This window comes from Delphinus delphis, chromosome 3 (genome assembly GCF_949987515.2).
Source record: "Delphinus delphis chromosome 3, mDelDel1.2, whole genome shotgun sequence".
Taxonomy (NCBI): Eukaryota; Metazoa; Chordata; class Mammalia; order Artiodactyla; family Delphinidae; genus Delphinus; species Delphinus delphis.
Genome location: NC_082685.1, coordinates 60,649,590 through 60,659,516, shown reverse-complemented (window position 1 = coordinate 60,659,516; position 9,927 = coordinate 60,649,590). Strand labels below are relative to the sequence as shown.

Below are 9,927 nucleotides of genomic sequence, written 5' to 3'. Positions count from 1 at the left end.
ATCATATGGCGGCAGCGGCCTTGCCTGTAGCTATGATTAAGCTTATACCTGGATAGGGCTGGGCCTCAGAAAGCTAAGCCTGTGGCCCATGATGCCTTTTGCTTAGCTGTATTCCATTTTCATTCCAAGAGAGGCAATGTAAGAAGCAGTAGAAATGCTGGAACCAGATTGTCTGGGTTCAAATCCCACCTTCGCGACTTACTTGCTGTGTGCTCTTAGGAAAATCATTTGACTTCTTTGTGCCTCGGTTCTCTCAACTGCAAAACAGAGATAAGGATATTATCAACCTCATGGGTTGTGAGAATTAAATGAATTAATATGTGTAGTGTGTTTAGAAAGTGCATAGAACACAGAATCAGTGCTATGTAAGTGTTAGCTGGTATGATGGTGTTAATGGTGAGGATGTTATCGAGGACATTGCCCTGGACGTCATGGGCCCCTTCCCCCTACTCTCCCCCCCATTATAACTTTTCTCTGAGGCATTTCTCTTAGACCCTGAGGCCAGAAAAAGCTATGGTTGTCCTTAGCAGCAACCTGTCTTTATCTTATAGACACTGCAGTTCCTGTTTCCATCTTTGCTTTGGGAGCTAAAATGAGCAGTTTCAGGCAAAATTAACCATTTGTAGAGGACTTCTGGGGATGGATTCTGTGTGCTCATTGTTCCTGACCCAGATACTTGAAATCATCCTTGATTTCTCTCTTTCACACCCTAAAACAAATCCTGTTGTTTCCTTCTTCAAAACCTTCCACCACTGTAAGCCTTTCTTCAGGACTAATGTGGTGCAGGTCCTTAGCTGGGTCTCTGCTTCCACCCTGGCCCCTAAACCCTGCTATTCCTATAACAACCACTGTGGCCTTTACGAATATAAGCAAACTCACAACACTCCTCTTCTTTCAACACTTCAATTATCTTGAGAAAAAAAAAATCATGATTTGCACTGCCCCCATTGTCTCCATCCTTACCTGCCTCATGCCCTCTGCTCCAGTATATCAGCCTCCTCGTCCCTTTACTAGATGGTGCATGGCCAGGGTGGTGTTTTCTCCTTGGAATTCTTCCCTCCAGATCCTGCTGAGGCTTGCTCCTTCCCTCTGCATCTGAGCCTCTGCTCAAGTGTCATCGCATCAAAAGCCCTTCCCTGGCCATCTTTTCTGAAAGAGCAACCTTCCATCCACGCTGGCATTCCATATTCCACTTATTTTATGTTATTTTTCTTCTCAACATTTACCACCACCTGTCATAAGTTGATTTTGTCTTTCCCCATTGGCGTGTAATTTCCTTTCGGGTGAGGACTTTGTCCTGGTCAGCCCAGTGCCTAGAACAGTGCTCAGCGCACAGCAGGGCTTCATAGAGTCATTAAAGAAATGACAGGCAGAGTGAAATGCTTCATTTCACTATGTCATCCGCATCTTCTCTGACCTGGTTTCTCCAAGGCTTGGAAGCAGAATGTAAAAATACACACGTTACACAAAGACAGAAGCAAAGAGACAGATCCAGGTAGAGAATAAATAAACTTTTCTAAGTGCTGGATGATTCCTCAGTGGAAGATTCTGTTGAGGAAGTGAATCGTGCTGTCAGCGGGTTGTTCTCTGCTCTATGATTCATTAGAATACTCTGGTAACCCCAGCCTGCCTTCACAGCACCGGTGGATGAACAGAGAGTTTGCTGCAGGAAGAAAGAGGCCCCTGGGCTGGGGATAAGCATTTTAAATCACCATACTTCTTTTCTTCTTTTTGGGAGCTACGAAGGCCATACTTATACACTTGCTTCTGTGGAAGAAAGAACAGTATTAACTGGCAGAGGTGGAGACTCCCTCCAGCAATCCATGCTGTTAAAGATACTTCTTTAGTTGGAAGGTGCTCTGGGATCTGTACCTTGAGTTGTGATCCTATTTTGGTAACAGAGTTGGGAGTACAGTTTGCTCTTCTTCAGTCTTGGAGGTAGTGGTGTTTTCCTTTTCAGTGCTGGCTGTAGGCAGTTGTATAAGACAAAGGTTCTACTGCAGCCGTTGGCTCCAGGATGCCCGGGGTGTGTGGGACGTTTGTCTGCTGGTGGTTTTCCCAAGGCTTTTGGACAGTGATACGCATAGCCCTTCTCTTCCCTTAGCCCAGACATGTGCACCTACACCACGGCTGAGCAGCATCTCCGTAGGGGACCTGCCTTCTCGCAGACCCCGCCTGAGCCCCTTAGAAAGCTGGAGGGAGGCACTTTCAAGCATCCTATGCACGGGAGAGCAGAAAATCTGATGCAGACCATTTGTGCCTTTTGCTATAGGAAAATGCAAAGCTGGTAGAGTGAATTAATTCTGAGACAGACAATAGAGTGGGGCCCCGGGCAGGGTCATTCAGGAGACACAACTTTTTCCTTGGATCTTTTAGCAGAAGCAACTCAGTTCTGAGCCCTCATAACTTCCGAAGATTTCTTGGAAGACTCTTTGTCTCTGCTCTGAGGGCAGTTAGAGAGAGCATCCAACTTTTCAGAACCTTCTGAAAAGGAGCCTTTTTATATGAAAGAGGGCTCCTTGACCATAGCTGGACTTAGCAATGACTGCTGGGGACCCAGCATCTGACTCTGTGGATCCAACTCATCAGGACATGTGTGTGAGGAGGGGAACATTTCCACAAGGGAAAAATGCTATTAGTGGCCTTACTTTTGGCCTCTGCTTCTATTCACCTCCTAAACCGATACGATTTCTCTAACGCTATAGCATACTATTTTCCTGAACCCATTTCTACCTCCTCCTTGTAAATAATTATATTCATGAAAAGGGGAAACCAATGAAAAAAAAATTGGTCTTAATGTGGGGTAACTTATGAGCTGGGGGAACAGGCAGCAACTGCATTTTAGGAACTATCTCTTGTAATTATCCACATTCGGAGATTTAAAACAAAAGCCGCTACTGGTCTGTGCTGTTAGCTAATTGTCAGACAACAGACAAACACACCACGGCCAGAAAAATCCCCACTGAGTTTGGGCGGCTGATTTCTCTGGCAGCAAATGAAAGCTTTGGCTGTTGCCCCTGGCTAGCTGAACAAGCCAGGACTGAGTCCACCGCGTGCCCCCCTCTGTGGACACTGCTGGCACAGCGTGTGTTGGGTGGGGGGAGGGAGAGGTGAGGACACCCTCACAATTTTAGGCAGCTGCACACCCATCCAGGGACACCACACCAGCATAATTCATCCCATACCTCCCAGCCAGGGTGATCCCAGCCTCAATGAACAACAGTTTGGAGGCGTTGTTTACAAATCAATTTCCCCCTCTAAATACGCTGTTATAAGAGTGGACCCTTCTGCTTGCCCAGCCTGGGCCCACCTGTCACTGGGACTTCCTAGCCAGTGGTCATACTGTATTGATCTTTTTAATCCCCTCTCTTTGAAACACAGAGCCAGCTGATGTGGAGCTCCTCAAAAGAAAGACTCTCCCACCGCCCCTACCTCTACAGGTAGCTGCAGATCGGGGCTAATTCCCCACTAAAAAGTCTTAATTGGCTTATGGGGAGCTGAAAGATCTCTCTTGTGTTTACAAAGTGAAAGGAAATGATGGGTCTCAAATGCCCTAGTCTCTCTGTATCCATATCTTGGTGGAAATCAGGTGCATTTTATTTTTAATTGTTTTGAGATAGGACTGGAGTTTTGAAGGTGGGTGGGGATACTGTTTCACTTTAGTGGTTGAACAGCGAGTGGAAGGGAAGAAAAATCCCAGAGACACCAACATCAGGCAAGACACTTGGTGACTTATTTTCTTTTTTATTTATTTTTTATTTACACGAAATATCTGCAGTACAAAAATGTAAACTTTGATAGCTCATAATAATAGAATAAACTCTTTATGTACAAAAATACATTTTCATATGAATGAAGCATCTTGAATAAATTAAAGTACTCTCCAGCCCAGTGCCTGAATAGCTACGCAAGAGTCTCGGGTTCTTCCTAGAGCAAGCCTGCAGTGGTGGGGGTCAGGATCCATAATGCATGAAGCCCACTCCTTGTCTCTCCTTTTTAAGCCTTTTCATTGTATTGTCAGCCGGCTCAAACCGAATTTTCATGCTCGTTTTTCTTCATTAGAGTTCTACAAATTGTAAAATTGACTTTTCACCTCGTCTTCAGGGACTGATCTGTCCCTTTTCTAAATCACACTGAAGTGGTGGCTGGGGTCAGCTCTGAGCCAGCCACAAAGGAGGTTTTGTGGTGTTCAGAAAGTGCAAAAGGAAAGGCCGTCTAGGGGCGGGCAGGAGGGGCCCGGGGCTGAGGGCTGGAGAAACAGACTAAGGGGCAGCCACTGGGAGGGTGCAGCGACCTAACAAGCGGCTCAGGTATCCCCTACCCCTTTAAAGCTCCCGTTTCTTCCTCTGCCTGGACCTGGGGTCCCAAGGCCACAACTGGGCCCCTACCTACTGTCCGTCGCCTGGGGGAGGGGGACGGTAACGGTATTCAAAAGGGGCCCTAGTGGTAAGGGATGAAACAGGGCGTCGTGTGGAGCAAGTCTTTGGGCAGGCCCGGGAAGGAAAAAAGGGGGTCGCCAGGGCCATAGGTGAAGTCTTCGGAGGCGGCGGGGCTACTGGGGTCAGAGAGTGGCGAGGCGGCAGCGGCGCAGGGGGAGGCGGCGGCCCCGGAGCCCCAGGACTCCGCGTCGCTGGCGGGGCTCGGGGGCCCGGGGAGGCAGGGGGCACACTGCGGCGGCAGGAGGCGCTCTCGGGCACCGCCCCCGGGCAGCCCCTGGTCGGCCAGGCGCAGAGTCTCGGCCAAAGCCCAGATGTAGTTGTAGGCGAAGCGCAGCGTCTCGATCTTGGTGAGCTTGGTGTCGTCGGGGAAGGAGGGCAGCACGCTGCGCAGCGCGTCCAGCGCCGCGTTCAAGTTGTGCATGCGGTTGCGCTCGCGGTCGTTGGCCTTGACGCGTCGGCTCCTGCGCAGCGAGTGCAGCAGCGCCTCGGAGCGCACCCGCGCGCGGCCCCTGCGCCGACGCCGCTCCTGCTCGTCGTCCTGCGCACGAGGAGTGTCCGACGCCCCGGGAATCCCGGGTGAGCCCTTGCGGGCCGTCATGGGCGGCCCCGAGGCGGACGTGGGCTGTTGGAGCCTGGCACAGTCCTCCTCGTCGGTGAGGAAGCCGGACAGGTCGCTGGTGCTGCTGCTGCTGGCGCAGTCGAGGTCCGAGAGGCAGGTCTCCAGAGGGGCTGGCATCGTGAAGTTGTGCAGGACCGATGGACAGCTAAGAGGGCGCTTAGAGGGCAGGAGCCCGGGCTGAGGGCAGGGCCGTCGGGGCGCACTTACGTTCCGGATGGCCCGGGTCTACTCTGTGCCGGCTGCGGGCGCCAAGGGCTGGAAGGGCGCAGGGGCGCACCGGGAACTTGGCCTCAACTCCTCGCCTCGCCTGCAGGGGCCACGCTCCCGCCGGTCTCCCGAGTGATCTCGCCGGCGATCAGATCAGCTCGTGTGAGTACCGAGTGTGGCACACGACCGGCCTCAGGACCCCTTAAGTACTCGGCGCAACAATGGGCGCCCCCCTCCCTAGCCACCTCCGCCCCCGAGGCAGCCCCCGTGAATGGAGCTTGGCGGCAGGTCAGCCCCGTGCGGCGCCCGGGTATTTGCATAATTTATGCTCGCGGGGGGCCACGCCGCCCCTCCCCCCTCCCGGAGCGTGCCCGTAATTACCGCGGGCCAATCGGCGGCGTCGCGCGGCCCCGGGGCGGTCTCCGGACTAACCCGGCCCGGGCGTCTCTAGGCAGTGAAACGGAGGCGGGGGCGGCCGGCGATTAGCCGCCGAGGCACGCTCCTCCAGGGGCGGGCAGGGAGCCCCTAGCTGGGGTGGGATGGGGAGGCGGGGCGCTGGGCGGAAAGTGTGAGCCGCGCAGCGAGTTGCGAAAACCTGGAGCCCGCTGAGAGCCTGGGTTCGCTCCCTCTCCTCAGGCTGCTGAGTGGCTGCGTGAGTTTGGGCTAGTGATTTGACTTCACTTTCCCCATCTGTAAAATGGGGCACAAGTCTACCCTGTTGAGGATGATGTAAGATGATGTTCTTGGGACACGTGGCAGGGCGCTTTTGTGACCGAGTGCCCCAGGAATGGTTGCGAGATGCAGCGCCCTGGGAACCCGGGGAAAACCCTATTTAAGAAAACCAGAGAGTGGCTCAAAGGGCAGAGGGCGGAGACAGGCACCTCTGCTTCGTCCAGGTTGGTGAAGAAGTAGGGGAATGGCTCTATTGACTTTCACCTAGGGCAGGGTGCGGGCGCGCCTGGGGGGGCGGGCAGCGAGGAAAGCGAAGGCATGGATGCTTTCCCAAGTTGGGTGGCGTCTTGGCCGAACCCTCGTAACCCTCCAACTACCCTCCGCCCCCAACACTGTCCGAAGATTCTTAAAGTAACAGAGGCATGCGAATCCCCTTCTCTCCGGCAGCCCTCGACGCTTCCCCCAGCGCCCACCCTCACCACTCTTTGTGCTGCGTCTCTTGGAGCGGCGCTTGCAGCCTCTGAGACCCCCTCAGGTTCGATAGCCAGCGAGGCTTTCCCGCCCCAGGAGAGACGGTAGCAAGCACTCAGTGGAGCCCCTCGCCCCCCATCCTCTCTCCCTCTTAGTGAGGTAACAGTGCCCGTCCCAGCAGAAGGTTTCCACTCTGCATGTTACGAGTAGCTTCTCTCTGGTCACCAACGCTGGCTCTGGAGCGATAGAGACCCAGACACCCGCAATTTTGTGCTTAGGGGAAAATAGTCACGAAGGAACAGCACCAGATTATGGGGGTGGGGAGTTAAAAACAAAATGAACACCTTCAGAAAAGTTTCAGGCTCCTCACCATATCTCAGTGGTGGCCTTGGGCCTGGTGCACTGTCCCTTTCTGAAGGGATGCCATTTGGAGGCAGATTCCATCTTGGGTGGCTGACCAGTGCTTGTCTTCCAGCTCACTGGACTCGACTCAGCCCTCCCTTCCCCACTGCTGCACCCCACACATACTTGAACCTGAGGGGCAGGCTGGACATGTATACAAGGGCTCTAACAGGTTTGCTAGAAGTCACAAAAGTGACTTTAATCAGCTTAAGCGAGAAAGGGAAATTGGTAGGTAATCCTGGGCATCTCAAAGAACCCAAAGGCTGCTGGCATTTGTGGGATCCTGCAGGAGCCCGGAGTCCTCACTCTGCTTTTTGCCCTGTGTCTCTCTCCCTGTATCAGCTTCCCCATGGACCCAGCACATTCCCACCAGCCTCGACCTGATGATACCTCTGGGCCCCTATATTATTTTCTTGAGACTGCTGTAATAAATTCCCACAAACTAGGGGCCTTAGAACAACAGAAATTTATTCTCTCACAGTTCAGGAGGCTGGAAGTCTGAAATTAAGGCCTCAGTATGGTTGGCTCGTTTTGCAGCTCTGAGGGAGAATCCGGTCAGTGCCTCTTCTAGCCTCTGATGAGTCCTGGCAACACTTGGCATTCCTTGGCTTCTAGATGTACCACTTCAACGTCTGTATTTTTCTCCTTTGTGTTTCTGTGTCTTCTTTTCTGTCTCTTGGCCACTTGAATTTCAGACCCACCTTTATCCAGGATGATTTCATCTTGAAATCCTTACCTTAATTCCTACTGCAAAGACCTTTGTTCCAAATAAGTTCACATTCTTAGGTTCTGGGCTGACATATCTTTTGGGAGCCACTATTCAACATACTACAGCTTCTTTTCCAAATTACTAGAAGAGAGAATCTGTTTGGTCAAGGGAACAGAGTCATCTGAATCATTTATCATTTCTTGACTGCCTTGCCCCTGAAGACCCTTCCCATTGAGGAATGTGAATACATGAACACCTCTCTCCCCATTCCTGGCAGTTAGGGTGTGGCCGTGGGTTAATTGCATGCCCCACTTGGAACTTAGGCTCTGAGCTGGTGACAGTTCAGAGGACACTTGTGTTGTAGCAGCAGCTTAGAAGGGCAGTGGTGGCAGAGGTGGCCAGGAACCAGTGGGTGTCCTGACCTAGCTTTTCCCTGAGCATTTTCAGCTGTGGATCTGCACCTCCTTCCCCCCACACCCCCATTTTCCAAGCCTGGTTCTCCAGCCTACCCACTGATTGCATGAGAACCTCCATAGTAGGCCTTTTCCAGTAGGGCTTTTTTGCTTGAGTTGGTCAAGCTTGATGTCTGTGGTTTGCTAAATGAGGCACCAAGTTAAACACTAAGGTTGCCAAAGCATAGAGAAAGAGGCAACCCATATGCCATATTGCTTGCCTATCCTGGGCCAAGCACTGTGCTAGACACTGGGGTGATGGAGGGGAAAACCTGGCTGGTGGGGGGCCATCGACTCTGCGCCTCATAAGTCTAGGGTTCAAGGTCGGCAGAACCCTTGGAGTTTATTCATCCATCTGCTGCACCTTGTACATGGGAAACTGGGGCAGCAGATGGGGAGGTCTTTTCTCCAGGTATCCCAGGGTGGTCAAATTAGGACCGGATTCAGGGGTCTTTTCAGCCCCCATTCCATGTTTTTCCATCACAATTAATCAGTCAATACACAGTAAACACCTACTGCATGCCACCTGCACGGTGCCAGGTGCTCTGTGGAGAGTCTTGGGGCAGGGGAGATGTGGCCACAGAAAGGTGACCTGCCACTGGCTGAGAGAAGTGCTGGGGGCCCACTAAGGGAATAGATCTGAAGAGCATTGTGCGCCCACCAAAGGGAAGGGGATGGTCAGGGAAGGCTTCCTGGGAGAGGGGGACTTGAGAAGGCCTTGAAGGGTAGATGGGATGTGAATAGAATAGAATAGAATCTAGGTAGAAGGTAGGGGTAAGGATGATTGTGGCAGCCAGTCTGAATGGGGCTTCTTTGGGGGGTCTAGTTGATGAGGATAGGGGACAGTTGTGATGGGCCTTGAATGGCCATGGCGACCTTCCTCCTTCCTTTCTGTCTCCTCTCCTGCTGCTTCTTTCTGAGCAGGGCTGTCACAGTTGTTCCAGTGGTTTATTGCACAAGGGCATCCAGGGCAAGTCGGGGCTAAAATCTAGCTTCTCCAGCACTTGCTAAGCCATGCTCTTCACATGTGCACAAAGGCACCTCATGAGCTAACGGTGACTCTGTGCTCTCCTGCCTTTGTCCCCCACCTCGGCCGGAGCCTTACTGACCTGACCAGGCAGGCATCTTAGCCTTGCCCTGTCTGCTCCTGGCTTTGGGACAGTGCATGGGGCAGCTCCTCCCTGGACATTAGTGCCTGTCCCTTATGTTTTGAATAAGTAAGTGCACCTGAGGCTTGGGGGCCCTTCCTACAAGTGAGCCACTAAGGATGGAACTGAACCCTGGGAAGATGAGAATGAGATGGTAGCTTAGGCTCAGACCTGCTCTCTGTGAGGCTCAGAGCTTTCTCTTTGAGAGAAAACAGCTGGACCCCTTATAGAAGGACATATATCCTTGCTGGGGGAGATAAAAATTTCTCCTACCCCCATAATCCCTTGGAGCCTCGTACAGAGCACATCTGTGGAAACCCTCATTCTCAGAGCACAATAGGATATGATGTGAGCATGTAATAAAACCAACCACAGCAGGCACTGAGGTGGTGAGGGCTGAGCCAGGCGTTCTGGCTGCCTGATGTGTGAGCCGTTCAGCTGCCAATGTGTGGGGCGCGGAGGAAGGGGGGATACAGATATTCCAAGGGACTGGATTAAGCCAGAGTTTCTCACACTGTGGTCACCTGAGGTGGTAGTGATGATGGGGGACCCCACCCCGGATGCCCAGAATCATAACCTCTGGAAATCTGGACCACATGCTGAAGTCACTGTTGACTTATACCTAGAGCCTCTGTTTGCCCCTCATATTGGAACAGGTATCTTGCTTTAGCATCCACCCTTCTATCCTGTGCTTGCCTAAGCCCTTGAGGCAGCTTGGGCGTGTTCCTGTGACAGCTCAGAGGAAGTCCAAGTGATGCCAAGACTGGGGCTTCTCCTGCAATTTTGCCTGCCTGTCTGACAACTGGGG

The 9,927-nt window shown here is 52.4% G+C and overlaps 1 protein-coding gene across 1 annotated transcript; it reads right to left on the bottom strand.

Annotated features, from left to right (window-relative positions):
• Positions 1-4,440: 4,440 nt before the first annotated feature.
• NEUROG1 (neurogenin 1) lies at positions 4,441-5,175 on the bottom strand. The gene has a single exon (XM_060006933.1). The coding sequence runs from the start codon at positions 5,173-5,175 to the stop codon at positions 4,441-4,443; it is 735 nt and encodes a 244-aa protein (XP_059862916.1).
• Positions 5,176-9,927: the final 4,752 nt, after the last annotated feature.